Here is a 25101-nt window from a genome sequence, read left to right as displayed (position 1 = left end):
TACAAGGCCTTTTCTATTTGTTACCAAAAAATTGTACTTTTACCTTTGTTCTTGTAAGTGTTTATTTTGTTTTATGCATGTGGTAATATTTTCGGAGTATATGTCAGCATGATTTTCTTGTCAGCACACAATTAATTATTTTGGAACATCCATCTCTAGATTTTTTTTCTCTTCTGCTCGTTGCCCTTTTTACTATCAAGTGACATGAAATCATTAGCACAACCGACAAAAGCTTTTATGCAAAATATTGGGCGGGCTCCAGGTCCTTTTTCTTTGTTCAATATGTTGAGAACTATATCCTCAATCAGTTATGCATGATGTTGCGAAAACTGTTCAATTAATATTCCTGAGCTTGTAGTTGTTTTTTGCTAGACATTGTCTTTATTGACAGATAAAATGCTTTGTGGCATAGTTTCTTCATATTTTCCACTCTTAGTTCTATTTTTAATTCTATTTTGATTAGTATTCTTGGTTGGTTAGTTGTTAGCTTATTACTTTTAAAGGAGCTTGAAGAAGGGAAAGTTTGTGATATCCTCTGCCAGGTGAGCATATTGTCCTCAAATGTGCTAATTTTGTTCTTTTTGACTCAAGATGTAAGCTTAAAATGAAGAATATTTTCCCCTGGATATGGCAAAGGTTGTCCATGTTTGCAGAATTCCTAGTGGTGATGGGTTAATACTTTATGTATGGGATGGAACCGACACTGCTCCTGTAACTTTTAAATCAAAGTAAGTACTACTATAATTTCTCTTTACAATTAAATGTACACCTTTATTTATTTTATGAACATTTAATTACATGACTGATGTTTTATGAACATTTAATTACATGACTGATCTAATATGCATTATTAACTGTTAATATGACAGATGTAACCATCAAACTTGATATTATTGGTAACTTCTAGTAATTTACTATGCCAACTTCTAGTAAGCACACTCATATCAGCAAATGCTTGCTTCTCTTTAACAAATTAGCAATTTAAGTTTTATCTCTATCTGATATCAATCATTATCCGACCATAAGAATTTGGGATAAAGGCACTGTTGTTGTTTTAACTATGTTATTGTCATTTTCTCTTATTCTTCTTTTTAATTTTCATCTCATTCTCTTTCTTTCCTTCAACTTTCTCTTGTTTGCGTCCTGTGTACAGAGGAAAGCCATATCTATTGTTTCCTGGTATTTTGTCGATATCTTATTTAATCCTTTTTTTGGTGCATTTTCTAACCCATATTTTTTTGAAAACAGCCTAAATATTGAGGAGAGTACGCCTACTCCTATGCAACCTGAATCATCACCTTTGTCAAGTGAAATTTTAAGTTCATTTCCACGTATCGGGACGGTCCTCAGAGTAATTGCACCAAATGATTTTGAGCATATATTTGATGTACCAGGTCGTGAACAGTGGATAAAATTTTGTAATGTCACTTGTGAATTGCGGTCAGAAATTATGATAGGTGTCATGAACGCTGATAGTAAAGTCTTTATTTTGTCTGATGAATATCAGAATGTAAAACATCGCGAGAGGTAAATTCTTTGCATTTAGTAGCTAATAATGAGTTTATTATTTTGGACATGAAATACTTCTCTTGCTCTCTGTGTTGTCTATGTAGGATTTATAATGAACGGAAGGCATCAGACTTGGGACAAATCCCTTTGACATGCTCACTGCAGACTTCTCACGTTACTGGTTTACATTTTTTATGCTTTTTCTGTGTTTTGCAAATATAATTTTTACCTTAAGTTGTTGCATTATTGCATTTTCTTTAGGAATGAGGAGGCTGTGTATTCAGATAATCACAATTAAGACAATGTATTGAGAGAATCACAATTAAGACAAGTAACAACTAATATTTCTTCATGTAACTTGTAAACCCTCGCAAGTTTCTCTTTTTATGACATGAAACTTCCATCCCGAGAGAACCAAGAGAAAATATACTGTATTTTTCAGCTTTGCATCAATTTAAGGATTCAGTTCAGATCTCTAAAGGTCATGCATTTGATTTTTGGAGCATTTGTACTTGGGCTTATATTTGGACAACTGGGTAACATTTGTTAGCAACTTGTCTAATTGAAAGCTTATTTAGGAAAATGTATTTAGTTCTGTGTAGTATATCTTCAACGTCAATGATGATAGAATTACAGCGATAAGCACGATGACCACGGCCATTGTTAACTGAAACAAATGTGCTCTTGAGATATAATTAAATATAACAAGCCACAATGTCCTTTCAATTGGTGCCTCTGATCCCCATCAATATGATTATGTTGACAAATGATCTGAATTTCCTTGTAGATGAGAAATTAAAATAATTTAGTTATCTGTATAAGATAATCATGACCATAGTATTGGAAATGATCATTAGAATCTCAAACATCTTTCTGTTTGCAAGAAGGTTTAATAATTTAGTTACCTTTTCCTTGCATTGTATTGGAAATGATCATTAGAATCTCAAACATCTTTCTGTTTGCATATTTATGAATTTACTGTACCAGCTAACAGCTAATATACTTCTCTGAATTGTTTAAACATGCCAGTGACTGACTACGAGACTGTTCCATATTCGACCTTGATGGAATCCATTTATTCTGAGGTTTGCTGTTGCTGGTGCTTGATAAACTTTGTCTTGTTTAATTTCATCCATATGACAAGAAAGGAAATAATCAGAATACTGACAGTGAGCATTACTCCAATAGAAAAGCTGAGGATAGTTTGACAGAGGGATTGCTATAATATTTCCTTATCATTTAGTTGATGATAATGATATTTGTTATGAAGGAGAAACTGGAACAGGAAAGTACAAGTCTAAAATATTAGTAGAAACCATGTAGATTTACATTTATTGAAGTGATCATTTAATGCAACCATGTTTTTTTGACTCTTCCAATCAATAGACCGAGGTATTAAATAAAATGAATGTATTTGTACAGTAGCGAATCATTTTTGCCTCGAGTCATTTAATTGAACTAAACTCTATCCCAATTTCCCAAACAATCACCAAATCCATTTGATGTATGAAAAACCCTCGTGTAATATTGGATTGCATTTGACCAGGAACTACTGAGCAGTAAATGCGTTGTTAGAGTGGTAGCGTCCTTACCTTGGCGCGGTGAACATCTTCATTCCGTCAACAGATCTGTTCGTGCTCGATTAACACTTGAAGATCCAACAGCAAGACTTCATGCTTATATCTATGAAGAAGACTGGGTAAGTCATCCACAGCAGTTGAAAAGTTTGACGAAGAACTTTTTAGTAAACTCTCATTTTTTTTTTTATGCTTATTACATCTCGCTTTATGATAGGTACAATTTATTGGGCCTGATACGGGAGCTGATGATATAACTAGAAAGATGATGAAACTGTTGGGCATCAGAAACCCTCCCACAGGAGAGAAGGAGATGGCTTTGAGGAATCCTCCTTGGGTTAAGTGTTGTTTGAGGAAGTTTCATCGGGATGAAAATGATAAAGTCGGGACCATGAGGTTTCAAATATTTGGAACTAGGCTAATAGGGGATGCTGTTAATGACCAAGCTCAAGGAGAAGGCGGCGCTCAGGTGGAAGTAACAGAGGGGGTGACCGCGGATAGGCCAATTATCATCGACTGACAACGATGTTGTTAAAACTTGTGTTTTGATATTTTGTCGGTGTATATATGCACGGAGGTATTAGGGGTTAGGAGGCTTTTTTGTGATGTAATTAAATGCAGTTTAGAGAGACACCTTGGAGTTGGAGGTGCATCTGTTGTTTTGTAAAAAAAAAACCTTTTTTGGTAAATTAGCTCGAGAAACGCACCACTTATAATCATTAATTGACGTTAAAATGCCTGTTAGCTTTGTAGCTATCTTGCTATTTTCCTGCTGGATATGAACAGGTCAAATTGTGAATTATCAGGTATCTGATGAAACAATTAATAGGAAATAGTTAACACCACTTATGTGATTGCAAAGGACGGTCAACATCACAACTCAAGTAAATATCTCGGTTTGAAAATCAAACAGAAACAGGAAATACTGAACAGATTGACTTTGACTGGTCAGAATTTTTAAATTAAATCCCTCTTAACTAACTATTATATGAAGTTATTCGGAAGATGGTATGATTATAGTTTTATATTAAAACTAACAACAATAACGACTTCTTTCTTTGATTTCTCCGAGAGGTCCAGAGAAAGATGGGGACGCTTGCTAGTTGAAGCACGGAGGAGAGTTCCACACGCAACGAAAGTCCGCAAAAGCCACCAGCTCCACCTCATCTTTGAAAGAGACTTACAAGCTGTTCAAAGTTGAAGCAGCCCAAATACAACTCGATCCCTTGCATCTTACATGCATTCAAACAGAGCTCCAAACACAAAATTGGCTCTCTCTCTCTCTCTCTCTCTCTCTCTCTCTCTCTCTCTCCCCACATCATCATCACTCATGAAGAAACCTATTCTTCTCTTCTCCCTCCTCCTCCTCCCCCTGTTTGTATCCGTTTCAACTTCAGCATCACAGAGCACTCTCTCAAAAGGGTCCTCTCTCTCTGTCGAGGACAGCTCGGACGTTTTACTCTCCCCGGACAAATCCTTCACCTGTGGTTTCTACAAAGTCGGCGAGAATGCCTACGTCTTCTCGGTCTGGTTCACCAATTCGATCAGCAAAACCGTCGCCTGGACCGCAAACCGGGACCACCCCGTGAATGGCCACGGATCAAGGTTCAGTTTTCAGGGCGACGGAGGCGCGGTTCTGACGGATGTCGACGAAACAGTCGTCTGGAGCACCAACACGAGCTCAACGCAGGCCGAGATCCTGCAGCTCTCGGACTCGGGGAACCTTGTTATTAACGACCCAAATGGTAACACTCTATGGAAGAGCTTTGATTCTCCTACTGATACCCTTCTCCCTACACAGCCGATGACTAAAAACACGAAACTGACGTCTGCAACGGCTAGAGGATCGGTTTCTTCAGGATACTACAGTTTTCTTTTCGACAACAACAACGTCCTGACGATGATATACGATGGACCCGAGATCTCTAGCATCTACTGGCCTAATCCTGATTATAACGTGTTTCAGAATGGCAGGACAAATTACAACAGCAGTAGATATGGGCTTCTTGATGAGAAGGGGCGCTTCTTAGCGAGTGACGGGTTGGGTTTCAATTCTTCCGATTTCGGTTCTGGCACCTTGAGGAGATTGACCCTGGATTATGACGGTAATCTCAGACTCTACAGCCTGAACGAGTCTCGTAAAAGTTGGCTAGTTACGTGGGAAGCTTTCCCTCAGTTATGCCCAATACACGGGTTATGCGGTAGGAATGGGATTTGCTCTTATACGCAGTCGAAGACGGCGTGTTCTTGTCCTCCAGGCTTTGAGATGAGCAATCGGTTGGACTGGAGAGAAGGTTGCAAGCAGAAATTCGACACCGTTTGTGAGAAGCCTGAGAATTTGAAGTTTGTTAAGCTCCCTCGTACTGATTTCTGGGGTTACGATCTCAATCCGACCCCTCCTATATCATTGAAAGATTGTAAGAAGCTTTGTAAAGAGGATTGCTCGTGTCAGGGTATAACTTATAAGGTAGGGAGCGGTAACTGTTATAGAAAGAGCGCACTTTTCAACGGGAGATCGTCTCCGGACAATCCTGGCGACGTGTACCTTAAAGTTCCGAAAGGTGTAGGAACATCGGGTCCGAGTAGTATTTCTCAGGAGGATGAGCCGAACTGTAGTAAAGCAGAAGGTGTCATGGACTCATCAAAGAAATACGACAGCAGCGGCGGAAAGACAAGATGGAACTATTTCTACTGGTTTTTAATGGCGTTCGGCTTGACTGAGTTCTTCTTCATCGCGTCGGGATGGTGGTTCGTGTTCAGGAGAGAGCAGAAGCCTACGTCACTAGAAGAAGGTTACAGGATGATATCAAGCCAGTTCAAGAAATTCACGTATAAGGAGCTCAAACGAGCGACGCAAAATTTCAAAGAGGAACTCGGAAGGGGAGGCTCGGGGGCGGTATATAAAGGAGTCTTGGACGATAAGAGGGTAGTCGCGGTTAAAAAGCTAGAAGACGTGATCAAGGGAGAAGAAGAGTTTTGGGCTGAGGTGAGCGTGATAGGGAAAACGTACCACATGAATCTCGTGAGGATGTGGGGATTTTGTTCAGAGGGTTCGCACAGACTCTTGGTTTACGAACACGTACGAAACGGATCGCTAGACAAGCATCTGTTCACTAACCGTATCAGATGGCATGAAAGGTTCAAGATTGTGCTCGGGGTGGCGAAGGCGTTGGCGTATCTTCATCACGAGTGTTTGGAGTGGATCATTCATTGTGACGTGAAGCCCGAGAACATACTCTTGGACGATGATTTCGAGCCCAAGGTTGCTGATTTTGGATTAGCCAAGTTGACGAAGAGAGGAGGGGCTGGTTCGGATACTTCGCAGATACGAGGGACGAGGGGTTATATGGCTTCCGATAACCGCGAAGGCCGACGTTTATAGCTTTGGGGTGGTGATTCTTGATGTAGTGCTGGGGAGTAGAGTGTCTGATGGGGAGCTGACAGGCTTCGTTAGGACGGCGAAGGCGAAATTGCGGGGTGGGGATGATGAATCTTGGGTTGAGGATTTCGTCGATGGGAGACTGAAAGGAGAGTTTAATCGTGAGCAGGCAGCTGTGATGGTGAAAATAGCGGTTTCTTGTTTGGAGGAGGAGAGAAGTAGGAGGCCTACTATGGATTCTGTAGCCCAGAAGCTGATGTTATGTGCCGAGTAACGTAGTTTCCTGTATGGGTCTTACGCGCGTGACTCTCTCTCTCTCTCTCTTCTGAATTTTGAGGGGTTTTCCAGAGAGCTTTCATGAATTCAATCTCTCTCTCTCTCTCTCTCTCTCTCCTTCTATTAACCCAAGCATAGTAGCAAGTGTACAGAGAAATACCAATTCAAATACTTGCGGCATTACTCTTCAAGTTCGAAATACATCCACGGTAGAAGTCTATTATTCCATCATCTGTGAATAACATTTTTTTTTTAAAGAATGTTAAAATCTTTACCTATCAATGAGATGGTCCTTCGATATGCTATATGCCAACATTTTACCTTGCGTCCACAGGAAATTCACCTGCATCTTAGAAGTTCACTAAACAGCATAAAACTACATTGTATCTCTGCAGTTTTTTAGCTTCCTACGATTCCTGGTGTTACTACAGACATTTACACCTCGTTTGGTACGCAGAAATGGGCTCAAATGAGAATGGAATAGAAGAATGAATGGAATGTATATGGGAATGGAATGCTCATTCTCATTCTCTTGATTGGGTGCGTATGTAGAATGAAGCTGGAATGAAAATCTCATTCTGATTCCCATGTTTGGTATCATTAGTTCACAGGTGAGAATAAAATCTTATTTTCTAATAACGCCCTTACAACAACATAGATTTTTAAAAAGATAAAAATAAACATTAATGATAATAACTAAACAATTTTATTTTTAAAATTAAACTTTATAAAAATATCCAATATTTCATGTTTCTATCCTAGAATCCATTTCCCTATACATGCAAGCCTAAGGAGAAACAACTTAATCAATTGTTCATACATATCTATGTTATTAATCTGATTATGTCGCTCAATGAGACAAAAAAATTAGATTTATTTTTGTTATTAATGGGGGTGTAATTGAAATTTATGTAACTAATTTAATTCTCACTTGAATGAGAATGATCATTCCTCGTCAATTCACTTGGAATGCTCATTCCCACAATTCTCTGAAATGGGCACTCCAACTTCTAAAAAATGATTATGTTTGGTATGGGGAAATGAGAAGCGGGAATGGTCATTCATTCCATTCCACCCCATTCCCGTACCGTACCAAAAGAGGCGTGAAAGAAATGGAGAGTTCATCAATCATTCTGATGGTCCCTCATCCTGAAAAGTTCTCAAATGTACGAGGAATTTATAAGTTATCAACCTTGACAGAATCAATGTATGTACAACTTCATCATAGTTTCACACACACACACACACACACCATGAGAAAATTAATCTGGCATCTCCCATCAAAAGATTTCGGCTCCCAAAAATATATTGATCAGTGATTGAGTACATAAGGTAGATAATTTAGACTGTGCCGACAACAATGGCACAAAATTCTTTTTCAGTCAGGTTGGACAAAAGCTCTGTAACTCCACAATAATCTTCGAACTAACACCTCCATGAACCTAGGGACTGAAACAGGTCACGAAACAAGCATTTTACAGGACCTATCAGTTATAAAGCAAATAGCATGATGAACGGAAGAATTAGATGCAGGAAATAAGAAACAAGAGCTAAACTCTGGCCAGCAAGAGGTATGTCATATTAAAATATAAGTATCTAGAGAGAAAAGACTTCAATGGAGTAGTGTTCTGTATGTTGTTGCTCATGAAGACGATATCCAATGGTTGAGCATAATACATGCAGCTGCACATTCATAAACTACTGGACGACTTGATCCAAAAAGAATATATGGTGGTATAAACAAACAAATGTTTGCTGGTATCCAGTCTTCTATGCACTGTAGTATGGGAATGGTACAGATAGAAACCAAGTTTTTCTATTTAATATCTTTCATTATGCCTAAGGGTATGAAAGTTTCATGAACTGGCTTAAAAAAGAACAAAAATTGTGAATGCCAAAATCTGGTAGGAAACAAGGTTTCAACCACATAGGACAACAGAAAAATAACAAAACTAGACTAACCTTAGCCAAAAACAGACATAGTAAAGCTGAAAGGACACAAAAAAAAAAAAGAAAAAAGAAAAAAAATGAAACACTAGGATCTTCAAAAGAAGGCAAACTGATTGAAAATCAAATTAGATTCGATGAAAACACCAAAGAAAACAAAATGGAAAAACACATGATTAGCAATGCATGTTCTTGGACAAGCAATACAAATCAATTCAGATTTTTAAAAAGAAAATAAGAGGCTCCCCTAAATAAAAGAAATGCTTCATAGATTGAACAATAAAATAGGTGAATAGTGGGATGTAATAGCAGTCCAAGAACCATTCAAACAAATCTTATCCCAGAAGTTGCATTGCTCTCTGAACTATGTTTCCTTCTCCAAACATCTCACCAAAACAATAGATATGATCGTGATACAATATTCTTAACTAGCATAGGTGATTCTGATAAAAAAGAGAATAATCTACAGGCTAAGCTAAAGAATTGAGTAGTTTGGAAAAAGTGAAATCTAGTTTTGTTGAAGCGAAATTGGCAAGACTAACTAACAAAAAGCACGCCAATCAAGAACACCATCAACAACCACGAGTATAATATCACATCATCTAACTAACAAAAAGCACGCCAATCAAGAACACCATCAACAACCACGAGTATAATATCACATCATCAAGAACCTGTAAGAAAGGAATAGATACTAAAGAACACCATCAACAACCACGAGTATAATATCACATCATCAAGAACCTGTAAGAAAGGAATAGATACTACTATAATATACAGATTTTATAGATGGCATCAGTGAAGTGGAGCAAGAGATAACAGCCTTATCAGCAAGAAGAAATCATGATTTAAGTAACAAGGCAAATTTTCACTTGCTAACAATGAAAAATAATTGTTTTCATGATGGGCAGATTTTAGGATTTTTGCTGTTGTTTAAACTTAAAACAACTGGGCATACAGTTCCATTCGAATGTGAGTTCGGGCACTCTAAGTTCAATTAACAGGCATTTGAGTTCAATTAGCACATGAGATAGCATGGAATGTAGTGTTTAAAATATTGAAAATTCTGGACTGTTTGCATGATATATTAAGATGCGTATACGGCATGTGTCAATATATATGATTCAATCGCACGGTGAAATTTTTATTTGAATGTTAAGAAAATGTCAACACTTAATCATAACTTATATGTTTCCGTTTAGAGAGCCACACACACTTAGTGATACTAAAGGAATTCAAGTACTCCCATAGAGGATATGCTTTAGAACTAATAGGGACTGGCATGATATCGAAAATTGACAGTTTATTTAAGGTACATCAGTTGGCAACACTGATTCCCTGCTATAACTACAAGACAACTCTGACGCAAAAAAGATGATCCCCCTTGCACAAGGTGAGATATTACTTGGGATTTTTCTACACCAACAATAACAAATAAATCCTACCCCAAATTCTCAGGATAAGTTGCATCTGTATATTCTATATACAGGTTGAAGACTGGTAAAAAAATAATTGTGCATGATAACATCTTTTAGTACCGACCATCCTCACGCTTCTCTTTTTAACATGGTACAGTATACACCTTCCGTGAAAGGAAAGTAAAATTGCTTTTAGCTAGTTTGGAAAATATTTCTTGCGAATATAGCATATAATGATAGCAACTCAACAAATTGAGGAAAAAAAGGCAACACATTGCATCATAATAATGTAAGGAGCTAAAAGCCAAAGGTACAAAGAGGTTATCTAACCTTGGGAAGAGTAAGAAGACAACAGTTTATCATAATCATATTTTCGTCGACATCATAAATTTTGGCTTCTTTTCTGCAGGCTTTAGAATTTGAAAGGAGCACATCAAGGTTTCATCAACACTCATCATAGCACCAGCATTATCAAATTCACCACAGTAATTAGGTGCTGAGAATACAGTGACTAGTTGTCTATCTGCAAAGAACTCATAACCATCCTCCACAACCTGCACTTTTTCAAAAATTAATGTTAAACAAGACCCAGGCTTACCCAACAAGTTCAAAACAAGTAAGAACAGTTTTTAACCTGATGTGCACGACAGACAAGATCTAGATCATGCTTTGTCAAGAACTCAGCAACTTTATCATGACCAAAAGTGTACGAAACCCCTCTATCATTAATTCCCCATCCTTGAATTTCCCTACCAGGATCGGACCAAAGCAGGTCACACAATAAACCAGTATCAGGGACATCGGTAGGACGTGGTAAGCTTTTAATCTGGTCCAGGTTTGACAAATCTGGGGAAAGGCCGCCATGCATGCATAATATTTTGTCATCTATAAGAGCAGCTACAGGTAGACAGTTAAAGCAATCAGTGAACACCTTCCATAGTCTCACGTTAAACCGACGCTTACATTCATCATAAAATCCATATATCCTGTTTATAGAAGCGCACTCATGGTTTCCTCTCAGAAGAAAAAAGTTCTCGGGGTATTTGATCTTATAAGCAAGAAGAAGGCATATTGTTTCCAAGCTTTGTTTTCCTCGATCCACATAATCGCCCAAGAATAAATAGTTGGCATCAGGAGGGAAACCTCCATATTCGAAAAGCCTTAAAAGGTCACTGTATTGACCATGAATATCACCTGAAAATCCAGACAGAAAAAATGAGACAAACTGGAAACAACAATTTGAAAGGGAGAATGACTACCGCCAAGCACAAAATAGATAGATGCAAGCAATTCACTCAATATTCTACAATAAAAATGATATAGGAAATCAAAAGAAGCTTAATATATGTATGTATCCTTTAACAAAAGTGACCCAGCTAATTTATTCAACAACAGCTAGTGGGTAGCATGAATACAATCAAAAGCATCAGCCACAAGAAGGTCAAAGCTAAGGTTTTGTGAGCCATATTGTAGGATTTGAGCATTAGAACAGTCGCGATATTTGCTTATATTGTTTTTTTTTTTTTTTGCAATAACAGTAGGAATTAATCAAAATTTGTTACATCACTGATAGAGAAGACAAAGCACGTCAGAACTATCACAAGATGCCATCCAATAACAAGCACGTATTTCAACTAAACATCATCTGCTCTGAATCCTACCAGCGTCTATTTGATTTATGCAAGTTTAGTACGGTACCGAAATCAGATCAATAACAGAACACAGCCGAACGCGCAAAATGATTACTTTCATTTTAGGGGGGGTGGGCAAAAAAAGAGAAGAAGGGTGTAGAAGTACGGAAAAGGGACGGAGAGGATCAGACCGCAGATCTTGATCGGAGCCTCGAGCTCGAGGAGATTGGGCTGCTGGAGGAAGATCTCCTTCGAAGCGACGCAGAGCTGGCGGATCTCGGCCTCCGACATCTGGACTTGCTTCCCGGGCCTCGCCGATCGAACCTCGAGGAGCCTGCTGATGATGTCGTCGAGCAGCGCGGGTCGATCGCTTGCGTTGGCACGCGCGCCATCGCTGCCGAATGAAGACCGATCGATCGATCGATCGACCGAGGGGGGATTACAAACCCTAGATTAGCAGAAGAGGGGGAGGAAGAAAGAGGATGATGAGGACGCGGTTTTGTTTTTGTTAGTCTCTCTCTCTCTCTCTCTCTCTAGTCTCTACTGGTGTCTTTTATGCGTTTTGCTCCTCGTCATAATTTGTTATTATCTTCTTGTGAGCCGTCCCGCCTCTGCTTCTTGTTTGTTGACATGACGGGGAGTAAATTTTGTAAAGCGATAAAGAGTGTGCCGGCGGAGATGCCAATATTTAATGTATTTGTTTTTAGTTCAATTCTAAATACTTATTTCGTTAATCAACTTAATCTAATTACGTGGAAGATAAGCCTTATTATGCAATAGAAGAGGGACACCTCACTTGTCCCCCGTTGGTCTCATATTTTAAGTCCCTGTAACAAAGCTTATCTATGTTATGGATCTTTTTCTGTGAGAAGCTTTGTGTAGCTAAAAGTTTGTAGCTACGAGTCCATAGGTAAAAAAGGACAGAGGAGAAAGGGAAAAAAAATCTTATACAGCTTTTATCACATCCTTTTTATTCGACGTAAACTCAGCAAACTGGGTGAAGCTGAACTGTCATCTGCACGAGTCAAATTTTATCAGTCTACAGGGAGAGCACGAGCACAACATTCAGAGCTAATATGATCTCGACTTCCTCTTTGACCGTACGAAATTAAACCGGGAAAATCCATTTTCATCCAAAATACAGCAGCCAAAGATGATGCACGTACAAGTAGTTTTTGTAATACCCCAACTCTTGAGAGGGTGATGTGATTAGTATTGATAGATTTGATTGGAATACTCATACCACCAAGATGCATCTTCTTTTCGGGAACCCAACTCTTAGAAACTTCAAAGTTAAGCGTGCTTGGCCTGGAGAAATTCTAGGATGGGTGACCCTCTGGAAAGTTTTCCAGGGAGTGCGTGAGTGAGGACAAAACGTGCTGAAAAGACATGTGGTGGTTTGTGAGGCCAGTCCATCAGATCTAATAGCGTACCGACTCCGGAATTCCGGAGCGGGGCGTTACAAATGGTATCAGAGCAAAGCCAACCGGAATTGTGAGAGCTAAGTGCTATGCGGCGCAAAAGTGCTACGTCGAGAGGGCGTGAGCCACCTCTTGAGGCCGTAGGAGCCACCTCTAGAATCTCACACGGATGGTACGGTCTTGGATGATATGATTTGGCACAACGAGGACGTTGTGAGTTTAAGTGGGGGAGTATGTAATACCCCAACCCTTGAGAGGGTGATGTGATTAGAATTGATAGATTTGATTGGAATACTCATACCACCAAGATGCATCTTCTTTTCGGGAACCCAACTCTTAGAAACTCCAAAGTTAAGCGTGCTTGGCCTGGAGAAATTCTAGGATGGGTGACCCTCTGGGAAGTTTTCCAGGGAGCGCGTGAGTGAGGACAAAACGTGCTGAAAAGACATGTGATGGTTTGTGAGGCCAGTCCATCAGATCTAATAGCGTACCGACTCCGGGATTCCGGAGCGGGGCGTTACAGTTTTCAGGATACAGCCATGGAAAAAATGGTTGAAAACAATGTGCATATGCGGATTGGGGGGCAAGCTATAAAGCTGCCTCCTCCCCCGATACCAGGGTCGAACCGGAGGGGGTGGGAACGGAATTAAGATGGCCCCTCGGCCCTCCCCCATGGGGTTTTCTTGGCGGCTGGGGTGTTCGAACGCAGGACCAAATCTCATCTCTTTGGAGGCCACAAGCTTGCCAAGTCCCCATGTTTCGGATAATCTACTCCTCTATACAAATGGTAGAACCCAAGAGTCACTATTGATGCTACAGTAAATACTATATTAACATTTTTAGCATTATTACTGTAGCAAACGTGAAAGTGGATACTGTATTTTTTAATACTGTAGCGGTGAAAACCGGGATTTCTGTAGCGAGGAAAAAAACATGTCGTGCTTTGCACGGTGTTCACACTAAAGAAAGTGTTAAACCTGACATGCAACCTGCAAATTTCCTACAATCGTACCAAAAAACGAATTCTCACAAGCGAAGAGTCACTGCAGTACTTTCCGCCGCCTGTTCTCATGAAGATATTGAGATACTGTGATGCGGGCAACACATCATCATGCACCTACTACAGATAATGGATTCCAAAAGAAGTTGTGTTCTCAAATAAGAAGTACATCGGCAACAAAGAAACCAATTTAGTCCTGTATGAAAGACAATTAAATGTCACGTACAAGAGAATGGCATCAAACCTATAGCTGAGCGGAAAAATCTAAGTAACATGAATGCGTTACGCTTTTGAGATTGATGGTTTCTACCTATACAAGACATGAGAATACGTTGCTGGCAGCAGCCACAAAACTTGCCACCATATAAATACTCACTGAAACAACAAAATTGTCCTATTCATCTAAACGCTGTGAACAAGGAAAATATCCTAACATCGATCAGCAAGGCCAGACAAGCAGGATTTGAGTATCTCATATGTCATGAAAACAATACCAACACCGGGGACAACTTTATAGTACTCAGGCAAGATTCCCCTGTACAGACCACGAAAGCCTTCGTATTTGATTATGTGGCCAAACGCACCAAATAAACCCGAGTTGTAGACCCGAGCTCTTCCAGCGGCACCTTCCAACTGTATTCGTCGCCTCACAAGATCCAATGGGAACGTCACTGAGAAATATAGATCAGAAGTCAGCATGATAGTTTTAAAAAATAAAAGTACCATTAACATTTTATCCTACATGACCTGATGGAGAGCCAAGCTCACATGAACTTCTTAGTTCTTAGGTTCATTATCAATCAAACAAAAGTTACTATAATACAAAGGGTAAGTTTCAGAAACCCCCTTTGAACTTCGAAGCGTTTTCCACGAAACCCACTGAACTGAGCTTTGTTTATTCCACTAAACTCCCATAGACTTTGGTGTGTCTCACATAACCCCTCTAAACTTTCAACTTTTCCTCACGGATCGCTACCTGTAGATGGCAAATAACTAAAATGTCCTTGAGATAGAGAAAAACCCCCAAATTAATCATTTACCATTTACCACTATTTTAAAAAACATCCGCCTAGTTCGCTTAGGCGTACGCCTAGGCCTAGGCGGTACCTAGGCCGCCTAACTAGCGCCTAGCGCCTAGGCAGTATTTCGACTGCCCACCTAGATTTTACGAGCGTTTAGGAGAGCATTGTCTGCTTACGTGGATTGCACCCTGTAGGCATTGATTGTGATTTTATGTGTCGTAGTCTACACATCCTCCAAACTCCATTAACCTCCAAATATGAACACCTTCACTACCTCCTCCGACCTTTAGCAAAACCTCATCGATCACCACTTAAATGAAGAAAGAAAAAAATGCCCAGAAACCGCTTAGGCGTCCGCCTAGGCGACTAAGCGCTAGGCGCCAAGTCTGACGCCTAGAAGCGCCCAACGTTTAATGTAACATTGCCATTTACAAGCAACAGACCCCATTAGGGAGGTTTCTCTCTCAAAACACGATATTTGGACACCCATGTTCTATGACTCCGATATTTCTAATATAATAATATAAACCAAAGAGAGGAAATATTTAAGGAAAAAAATTATGAAAGAATCTACTAAGTGAATGATAGAATCGGTGTTAACAAGTGTGTTGTGATTTCATGGCCATCCAAACCCACATCATATATTAGCGATCCAAGTTATCCAACGCCTAGAGGAGAGATAAAATCCGTATCACATTTAACATACTGAGCCTATGCAGTTCATTTATCACAATTTCAGTTACATACCAGTTGATGCCGCAATGCCAGAAAGACTTCCACAAGTTAAGCTAACCAGGACTGCAGAATCATGTGGCCTGCCAAGCAAAGAATCAAAATTCACATGTTAGCTGCGACTATATGGTGAAAATAAGTCAATCCTCAGCAATAAGGAACATGGACACCTTAATAGAAAAACTGTCATTTACCTTTCGAATTGCCAAAAGGATCTCAGAGTCTCATAAACAGAGAAGCTAATTGCTATACTGGGTCCAACACCCTACGGTTTTCCAGATATTAATGTCAACAAAGATACATAACAGGAAAAGACGAGTTGTATTGACTCTGAACTCTACCAGTAGTGTTGGTCCAAGACCTTTATATAATCCTCTGATACCTTCATCTCTGGAAATGGAATAGAGTGCGTGTGAAATACCTCTATAGTATATTTTCTTGGTCTGCAAAATTCAGATCATAAGAGATCAGGCATGCAATCAAAGATGATGTTACAGAAGCAAGAGTCAATAATCCAATCGAAGCCCTCAGATTTTACATTTGTGAAACGTAAAGGTTTGATCCAACATAAGGGGTGCGATTCAAAGGTAGTTCCATTTTCATATTGGACATGGATGATCCAAACCAGAATTCTGAAACAAATATATACTGTGTTTATCTAACAAGCACTCTATGAGGTAATCGTACTTGTAGATATGTTTTACTGGATATAGTTGCAACCATGTATATTCTTTGTAAAATAATTTGATAATTGTACGAATGTGAACATGTTACTCCTATATAGTTGTTGTTGCCTTTTTTTGCGCGTTTAGTATGGTTTGTGGAGAATGCCAAAAGCATGTGCCAATTTACTATTGCCCTTCAACAAAACTTATATTTCCTTCCTTTTTAAAAAAAATATATATAGGGAGAGAGGATGGGGTTCCAAACAATCTTTCCACTAAAAGGTAAATAATTGTTTTGTTAACTTAGACCCTAAATGTACAAGCACAACAATGTGTAGCACCAATTTTTTTGGTGTTGGCTGCCAAATTTTCTTTCTATATCTCTTAACTCAATATTGATACCAAAATGAGGTATTGGTCACATACTAGTTAAGATGTCATGGCACCACACCAAAGCATGACTATCCAAAAAATTAAGTGCATCAAAGGATAAGAGAAGATCTATGCAATTATGCAAATCTAAAATGGTATGTCTTCTGATGCAAGACATTGAAGAATGATATATGCTTAAAAATATAATAAATTCATATATGCACTGAGTACCAGCAATTGACCTGATAACTCTTTGTTACTAAGAAGAAAGGAGTCACTTCATTGTGGTGCTGGATGTAGGGGAGGCACATTTGTGTCAACCCTACAAGGAGCATTAAACAAATGAGAACAAACTAGGTAAGTAGGTAATAAAGATATTAAGCAAGAGTATTTCGCTAAAAGAAGCAGCTTGAAAAACCAACTATGGGGCCATATGTCGTAACAAGTTTGTGGCAATGAGTCTAAGGTATTGTATATCACAATATGAAATTCAAGGTTACCAAGAAACTAGTTTAAGAATACAATGGCAGCACATAGTTTGCTACTACAACTAAAAACAATTCTGGAATACAGACACGTAAAGAATTTGTAGCCGAATGTCACGTCCCTTCATTATATAATTAATTAACACTTATGTTGGTTTGGAGTGTGGCACGTGTGTGTGTGTGTGTGTTTGTGTGTGAGTACATAGATATATGTGTGTATTCTTGTGTGCGTGCATGTGTGGGTGGGGATGTGCGTGCGTATAGAGATCTATACTGACAGAAGAAAGGAATGCATGTAAATTTTAAGCTATTTTAAGATTCCATGTGTACCAAAAATCTAGCAATATTGTTTAATTGTATATCCTATATAAGCAGCGGACCGTCGTACACTAAAGAAGACTCATGAAAGGTAACTATACGTAATGAAATTCACCATATGCCGAGAAATCAATCAATAAAAGAAAAGGTTAAAGAGTTCTGGAGACAGACATATGAGTGACGCCACCCATAACAGATATTCGTTACAAGTTTCAAACAAATAATGAGAAAAATAACCATAGGAAAGCATAAACATCTGGTGGATGAATAAACTGAAACAAACGAATAGCCTTAACCTAGCATGGAAATGATGTGATCACCTGAGCTGCAAGACGTGTTCTCACAAGGTCTAACGGATATGTGATGGATGCCGCTGTTATTCCTGCAAGACCACCGCCTACCAATCGCACGCCGACATCCGCGCTTACGTAATCCTTATGCCTGTCAAATCCCGGTACCAGTTGTAACAACTGCAAGAAACACAGTTCTGAAAATTAGTAAGAAGCTCAACACCGTAGATATCTGGCTAAAAACTTTTCAATGTTCTTACATTTTTGTAGCGTTCGTAAGCATAAAAGCTGATGGAAGAGTAAGGCAACCGATGAGCAATCGTGACCAAGTTTCCTCTCCAGAAAGCTCTAAACCCTTCTTCACAAGCAATTCGCGAAGCCTCGCGCCATATACTAGCATTTCTTAGAGCCACAGCATCGGCGTGCATCCCTTGCACCTGAAGAAGATGAGTGATCAGGCCTTAATCTATCTCTAAAAGACTTGACTGAAATATCCAGTAACCAATTGCAACTAATCGCCCAGTTGAATAAATTTACACTAAAAACAGTATATTTCCCCCCAAGATACAACTGACTCTTCCCCTATCAATCTAATACAAAGTAGAGAGCGGTGCATTTTCAGGCTTATAATTGAGACCTAGGCGTTAATCACCAAGAACGAATCTTTATACCTGAAAGAGGATGGTGAGGCGAGCGAGCGGAGCAGTGCAAGTTTTGCTCACAGCTCCGGCGACTCCTCCGGCCAAGAGATTGGTAACCGTCCCGATCTGAGCCTGTTGCTGATTGCGCGCCGAGTATTTAAGACCGCCGCCTCCATGGGCGGAGCTTAGAGCCCTATCGCCAACCGTTGCCTCCGTCTGCATCGCGTTCTGTGGGTTCCAACCCTCGATTCCTTCGAGACCCTCGAAACCCTAGCTCAAATGCAAAAAGGCTCGATTTTTCCCAGTTATTCGGTACGTTGTCTCGCGGGAATTTTTTACGTGTCGTCGATGGGAGATGTTAAGGGCGAGGATTGAGAGCCCGGCAGGGAACACGATGGGCTGTGCGCGAGGCACCGTAAACGGAGCAAGTTATGGGCCCAGAATCTAAGCGCACATTAGAGAGAATATTCTTTTTGCCCGGTTTGAAATATTCTGGAACAAATATACAAATATCGAAGCATTTTAGACTCACTGCTTAAAAGACGCTTGGGTTTTTATTAAACGCTCTACAATTATTATGCTCCCTCAAATTTCCCACATTATGGCAACCACGCTGAAATCCCATAATCACAATCAGCATGCCTCATACTAACTTGGACGGTCTGCGTTGTTCTCGTCACAAAAGCTTACAGAAAAAATGAGTTACTATTTGTAGATCTTTGAATACAACGGTCACATTTTGATGGAAGTTTTGACTTGATAATACTCGATCATCAGTTCCTTTTTGTGCCATGAGTACAGGCTCCCAAATTGAATAAACTGGATGTCGATAAGCAAATCCAATGATTCTGAACCTATAGGGTTTGCTCTGGTTCCAGAATTTACATGTCTCACGTTCCCCTGCGATCCTCCCTGCATCGAGGCTTTCCTGAACTTTGAACCTGTTTTTTTTCCCGCCTCTCCATGTCAACCGATGATCTTTTGCTGGTTATCTCTCACGTTGCAGGTAACCAACTGGGTTAGTCAGCAGCTTGGTTACAGTAACAGACCAATGCGAAACATGTACTACATGCGACGAGCTCATCGTACTGAATACTCAATTAAGTAAAACTTCTATTGAGCAAATCTTATCTCCTGCGTCATTAATCACATTATGTACCTACGAATCTGGGAATGTTTTTATTGAAGCGACCTGGTTGCTTGACCAAGAACGAAAGAATATCAGCCAACTTAAACCACGCGGTAAAGAGACACAACTGAATTTGCACCCACTTGGTGAGTAAAGAATTGAGAGAACCTGCTTCTATTCAAATATCAGTGTATTTCACTATTTGGCCTTACATAACACTGCAAGATCATATCAACACCACCAAAAGAACAGGCAACAAGATGACTTGGATTAAATTGGAATTAGATACACGGGAACACCAAAAGAGAGAAATTGAGGCAGACAACATTAAAGCTTTATAATTCAGTTTCTACTGTTCCATTTGGTTTCGAGACTAGTCCCCTCCTTGAGAATTTCTTGAGCATCCCTGTCCATACCGAGACTCGAGAGTGAAGCTGCTTGGAGATAATATGCAGTAGGCCACTCGGGTGATATGACCTGTGCTTGCATTGCGTCACCTAAAGCTTCTTGTGACATATCATTCATCAAGTAGCATAAACATCGCCGTGCAAATACAGTTGGAGATATCATAGTTCCACAATCAATAAACTGCAGAAAGAAAATAAAAAACACCAATCAGTTTCCTTCCAATATTTGAAAAGCTCATCATATAAACATGGGAGAAAAATGACTAGGTTCTACTGTTGCAATAAAAAACAATCAGGCAGCAGGTTCTGGTTTTATCCCAATTTTAACTCATTCCGAGTCACTTTGACCAACCTGCGTATAATAATCAATTGCAGTTCCGAAGTCTTTAGCTCGAAAAGCACTATCTCCGTGCTTCTTAGAGTTCAAAGTGTCCTGCATCTGGTTGGTCCACATCTGGAACGATAGCTGCACATGAACAATAACTCAAACATAAATTCTTATACTTTCAAGAAAGGAAAGAAGGTTGAAACTGACAAATGTGTTGCCAATCCTTCTACAAGAACTACGTAAATTACCAGTCGAGAACAACTTAAACCACATGAGACCTAAATGGATATGTGGAATTTCATGATTGTATAAAGTGTTAGGTGCAGAAATGCAGTATCTAATATAACTGATATAGGATACATTTAACAGTTCTTCAGAATCTCTAGTGCTTATTAGGTGGAGGCAGAACTATTCAAGTCACAATTTGATGACTGCATGATTGATTGCGAGACTACTTCTCAGATGAACACCTTGGTATCACAGACGCACATGACAAGTACAAGAATGCACACGCGAGCGCACTAATACAAATATGCAAGCACCTGGAGACGCAACGAAATGGAACAAAGTAGGAAGATGGTCTTTTTCTTTTTTTTCTTTTTTTTTAATTACCTCATTGGCTATTCCCTCGTCATCCTTGTATCCAACTTTCTCTAATATTTCATGTATAGCTGTGAGGTCCCCTCTGGAACAAGCTTCACCAAGAGGAGATAATGGTTTTTGTTGCAATGAAGCTGAGGACTCGCGAGGAATGCCCATCAATATATATGATGGTACCTAAAAAAAGACATTAAAAACATGTTAACAACAAAACCTGCAAAAGGATATCAAACTTCAAAACAAGATATCCTAATGTAAACCAAGAGGATCTGAATGGAAATGGTCGAGTGGATGGTAAAAGAGAAAAAATGATTAGGGAGAATTTGTCATATTGGTTGGAAGCATTTCTTGATTCAATTTTTATTTTTGTAAGGTAAAAAGTCTAATGTTACAACAGGAAGGTACATCCAATTGGGCTTAGGTACTGTGTAACAGATTTATTAAGCCCTTGCAATAGACTTACTGTGTAACAGATTTATTAAGCCCTTGCAATAGACTTACATGAAAAGAAAAGTGCATGAAAACGTTACACAAATTACACTTCATCAGACCAAGAAACTCGAAAGATGAAGCATAAAAGACTACTTAGATGTTTATCAAATGAAGGGTAAAGAGGAAACAATTACACAGTTGCCAGTGGAATGTCTTCAAATTTACCATAAACTAAAATTAAGCTTTAAACAAGATGCACAAAAAAAATAAAGAAAAAGAGTACTTAATGAATTTTACCTCAGCTTCTTTTTGAAGTGATGTAAGGGCAGTGACCAGCGATTTCGCATTTGGCCTCTCACGTGCTTCAAATTGCAAGCATCGAGAAGCTAACCGAACCAAGTCAGTTCCATCATCATTTGAGAAGTGGCCTTCCAGACAGGAGTCCAGCAGCATTTGAAAATTTTTACCACGTATTAGGTCAAGTGCCTGTCGCAAAAGGATTCATGTGAAATGAAAAAGGCGAAGTTAGCTACTACAATCTTTAGATACATGATACTGGAAGTTGAATGAAATATTATTATAGTCGCAAAGTATCCTAAAATTGTTTGATACAACAGTAATTGTTAGTAATATTCACATACAAACCACGAGATGGTCTCTCCATGTGCGTGTGCGTGCGCTCATGTGTAGCACTATGATTTGTGGAGGGCATGGTGCAAAATTAACTTGGATCCACTATCAATTGCAAAAATAAGACAAACCCGACCCGTTTGTTAATTGGGTCCAAGCATTTTATGCATTACCATGTAAGGAGACAAGTAAAATGCCTTTATAACCATGTGATATATGTGACAAATAAAAAAATTTAAGAGCCTTAAGTATAACGTGTTTAGTCTATAAACTCTAAAGGTACAATTCGAAGGAAGCAATGTCTACATACAACACTCATTTTTTGGTCCCATAAGGAACATGCACAAGCATAAGTAACAACTCTATATGTGTGTGTGCACGCGCGAGAGTGTGTGTGTGTGTGTGTGTATTGCGGACATTGAAGAAAGCAGAGGATAAGTAAAGAGGTCGATTCATTAAATATGAATTAGCTCCCTAGAAAATTAGTAAGATCATATTACTTTTCTGTGTAAAAACTTACATGACTAGGAGGAATGTGCTTCCCACTAAGAAGGTCAAGCAATAGAGTGCCAAAGCTGTACACCACACTCTCCGGTGTCACTCTTCCTGCAAAATTGACGCAACAAGAAATCAATATGGTTTTATATATTTGAGGTATTACCAATAAATCTAAGATTCGACACATGATAGCACAACCTCACTACTGAGAACTGAGTTTACATAGAAAATTAGGAAAGAATTACTAAGCCACTTGCAGGGGGAAAATAAGGGGTAGCACATATAAAGGGAGCAACATCCTATTCCTTCTCTATATATGGAAAGCAAAAGGAAAACATATGTAACTTCACGATTGTTTTTTCATTTGTCACAATAAACAAAAATCCATGGACTCTTATAAGACCATTTTTGAGGGGCATGTGGAACGAACACAAGAGGTCTCCCACCAAACTACAAGAGATTGGCAGCTATTGATATCTATTACATCAGAACTATATTAATGATGGAGGTTTCATAACGTATTCCTGCCAGGCAAATGAACGAAGAGCTAGCACGGAGTGAAGAAAGCAAACATTGCTGGCAAGCAACCATTCAAACTCACTTCTATGGCCTTCTGAAAATATACCTGTCCTGAGATATTCTGGAGGTGTAAATGCCAGATTGGTACTATAGCTCTTCCCATCTCTGCTATTCTTCATCAGACCGAAACAAGACAACCTCGGATTTCCATCCTACAAAAATAACTCCATGCTATCAAAACCTACATCCTTTTAAAAAATATCACCACTAATCAACAGCCTTAGAACTAAACAAAAATATTACCATATCAAAGAGAACTCTATAGGCATTGAGATCATGGTACAACGCCCGGCCTTTACTCCCACAGTACTCCAGCGCCTGTGCCAAGTACAATGCCACCCTTATCCTCATCGCCCAACTCATGGGCTGTGTATCCCCTGCTCCAGTTTCACACGAAAATCCCCCATCAAAAACAATATCAACAAATTCAATAAACTCAAAAACAATCAAGCTTCCCAGAAGTTTGTTCATTTATGTCTGGAGGGTTACTCAAAATCCAATGACAACCACAAGCAGAAAGCCCTTTATCCCAAGTTTTTCGGGCATGCTAGGTGAATCTCAATTTTCCATCTTGTTCAATTATTTTGGTTTTCTCCTACGTTTAGTTAAACTGTTGTTTTATCCTTGTAATTTGCCCCCCAGATTAACTACAAACTTACCATTTCTACTAACTAGTGCTATTTAGTGTTCTTCGCTGTTCATAACTTAAATATGATTCCATACTAAAAATTAGAAATCTAGACACTTACAGTGGAAAAGATGTTTGGCTAGGGTTTCATGAGGCATAAACTCAGCAACAAGAAGCCTCTCATCTCTCTCGCAGCAACACCCTATTAGATTCGCCAACCTCTCGCTCCTCAGCTGACCAACCGACCTCGCCTCCTCCTGCATCAACAACTCATCATCAACAACATCAGATCAACAACCAAAAAACGCCCCCCGAAAAGAGAGAGAGAGAGAGAGAGAGAGAGAAAATGGACGGACGAGAAATTGACGAGAATCCGGCCACGCCGACTTGTTGAATCTCTTGACGGCGACAATGCGGCCGCCGTCAAAGAGCTGAGCTTTGTAAACAACGTTCGGAGCCTTCTCCCCGTGCTCGGAGACGATATTTTCCGGCGAGAAATTGTCGGTGGCCGATCTGAGCTCATCGAGGCTGAACTCGGAAAATTGCGGGAGAGCATTACGATCGGATTTCCCCCCGTGTTCTACAAAAATCGAATGAAAAAAAAAACAAACTTTAGGCAAAAACGAAGGGAATTAAAAGGGGAAAGCGATGAATCGATCGATGAAGTACCGTAATCGTCGGATTCGAGGACTGAAGAGCTCCTCAAGTGATGAGATCCCCACCAACAAATGGAGAATCTTGAGCAACGACCTCCCATTGATTTTGATCTCAGCTTCTTCTTCTTCCTCCTCCTCTTCAAGACTTGTAGTAGCAGAGTGAAGTGATGAGTGGAGTTATAGATCCAAGATTTTTCTCTTTTTCCTTTCTTTTTAAATATTTTATCAACTTTTTATATAATTTATTGCACAGACTGTCATGTTTTCCCCCTTTTATGCTACAAATCTTGAATGCCCTCTGCTTTAGCTCTCGAGTTGAGTTTTCTATCTCTTTTTTTATTAGAATTTTCTTTTCCTATCTTAAATATTTATTATTAAGCAAAAAGAATTAAAATTGCAAGCTACCAGTCAAAGATGTTGTTCTCTCTGGTCAACGCAGATTCACAGACAAATTAATTAGCCAAAGCTAGACGTTAAAAACGCTGCCGTGTTTATATTTGTTTCCTTTCAAACAAAGATGAGGATTGTTGA

At 39.3% G+C, this 25101-nt stretch overlaps 4 protein-coding genes and 1 pseudogene across 6 annotated transcripts in view; 2 read left to right on the top strand and 3 right to left on the bottom strand.

The window, feature by feature from the left end:
* LOC109820191 (protection of telomeres protein 1a-like) overlaps positions 1-3838 on the top strand; it is a 6801-nt gene extending 2963 nt beyond the window's left edge. Inside the window, exons 4-10 of the mRNA XM_020386294.1 lie at positions 481-542; positions 637-728; positions 1249-1527; positions 1614-1690; positions 2539-2594; positions 3056-3208; positions 3304-3838. Coding sequence (XP_020241883.1) covers positions 481-542; positions 637-728; positions 1249-1527; positions 1614-1690; positions 2539-2594; positions 3056-3208; positions 3304-3606 — 1022 coding nt within the window. The 3' untranslated portion in view covers positions 3607-3838. The remainder of the gene's footprint in view (positions 1-480; positions 543-636; positions 729-1248; positions 1528-1613; positions 1691-2538; positions 2595-3055; positions 3209-3303) is intronic.
* LOC109851293 lies at positions 4307-6932 on the top strand (annotated as a pseudogene).
* LOC109851294 (serine/threonine-protein phosphatase PP1-like) lies at positions 7909-12257 on the bottom strand. Its single transcript, XM_020421354.1, has 4 exons — positions 11929-12257; positions 10741-11300; positions 10437-10660; positions 7909-8190 (listed from the first exon to the last, which is right to left on the bottom strand). The coding sequence occupies exons 1-3, from the start codon at positions 12026-12028 to the stop codon at positions 10472-10474; spliced, it is 849 nt and encodes a 282-aa protein (XP_020276943.1). The 5' UTR covers positions 12029-12257; the 3' UTR covers positions 7909-8190; positions 10437-10471.
* LOC109820137 (mitochondrial substrate carrier family protein B-like) lies at positions 14331-19048 on the bottom strand. 3 transcript variants are annotated; one of them, XM_020386227.1, is made up of 7 exons: positions 18714-19043; positions 18303-18479; positions 18073-18222; positions 16254-16355; positions 16107-16177; positions 15928-15995; positions 14331-14829 (listed from the first exon to the last, which is right to left on the bottom strand). In XM_020386227.1, the coding sequence occupies exons 1-7, from the start codon at positions 18903-18905 to the stop codon at positions 14588-14590; spliced, it is 1002 nt and encodes a 333-aa protein (XP_020241816.1). In that variant the 5' UTR covers positions 18906-19043; the 3' UTR covers positions 14331-14587. The 3 variants fall into 3 exon arrangements, with proteins under 3 accessions (XP_020241816.1, XP_020241817.1, XP_020241818.1); XM_020386228.1 differs by having other exon boundaries at positions 14641-15151; positions 18714-19048; XM_020386229.1 differs by having other exon boundaries at positions 14641-15134; positions 18714-19046.
* Positions 19960-24671, bottom strand: LOC109822863 (probable serine/threonine-protein kinase BSK3). Its single transcript, XM_020389125.1, has 10 exons — positions 24584-24671; positions 24271-24494; positions 24036-24171; positions 23530-23663; positions 23333-23438; positions 22730-22815; positions 21877-22065; positions 21160-21324; positions 20572-20685; positions 19960-20400 (listed from the first exon to the last, which is right to left on the bottom strand). The coding sequence occupies exons 1-10, from the start codon at positions 24669-24671 to the stop codon at positions 20155-20157; spliced, it is 1488 nt and encodes a 495-aa protein (XP_020244714.1). The 3' UTR covers positions 19960-20154.

Source organism: Asparagus officinalis, chromosome 8, assembly GCF_001876935.1.
Source record: "Asparagus officinalis chromosome 8, Aspof.V1, whole genome shotgun sequence".
NCBI classification, from domain to species: Eukaryota; Viridiplantae; Streptophyta; class Magnoliopsida; order Asparagales; family Asparagaceae; genus Asparagus; species Asparagus officinalis.
Note: the sequence above shows the minus strand (reverse complement) of the source record. Positions and strands in the feature narration are given on the sequence as shown.

Excerpts from the sequence above, each read along its gene's own strand:
- LOC109851294 (XM_020421354.1), bottom strand. The coding sequence starts at position 12,028 with ATGTCGGAGGCCGAGATCCGCCAGCTCTGCGTCGCTTCGAAGGAGATC. Across the intron at positions 11,301-11,928 it reads GGCTCCGATCAAGATCTGCG|GTGATATTCATGGTCAATAC; the intron begins GTCTGATCCTCT and ends CTGGATTTTCAG. Across the intron at positions 10,661-10,740 it reads TTGTCTGTCGTGCACATCAG|GTTGTGGAGGATGGTTATGA; the intron begins GTTAAAAACTGT and ends GAAAAAGTGCAG.
- LOC109822863 (XM_020389125.1), bottom strand. The coding sequence starts at position 24,671 with ATGGGAGGTCGTTGCTCAAGATTCTCCATTTGTTGGTGGGGATCTCAT. Across the intron at positions 24,172-24,270 it reads CGGATTCTCGTCAATTTCTC|GAGGAGGCGAGGTCGGTTGG; the intron begins GTCCGTCCATTT and ends TTGTTGATGCAG. Across the intron at positions 21,325-21,876 it reads CACTTCAAAAAGAAGCTGAG|GTACCATCATATATATTGAT; the intron begins GTAAAATTCATT and ends GTCTTTTTTTAG.
- LOC109820137 (XM_020386227.1), bottom strand. The coding sequence starts at position 18,905 with ATGCAGACGGAGGCAACGGTTGGCGATAGGGCTCTAAGCTCCGCCCAT. Across the intron at positions 16,356-18,072 it reads GAACACGTCTTGCAGCTCAG|ACCAAGAAAATATACTATAG; the intron begins GTGATCACATCA and ends TGAATTTTGCAG. Across the intron at positions 16,178-16,253 it reads GTCTTGGACCAACACTACTG|GGTGTTGGACCCAGTATAGC; the intron begins GTAGAGTTCAGA and ends GGAAAACCGTAG.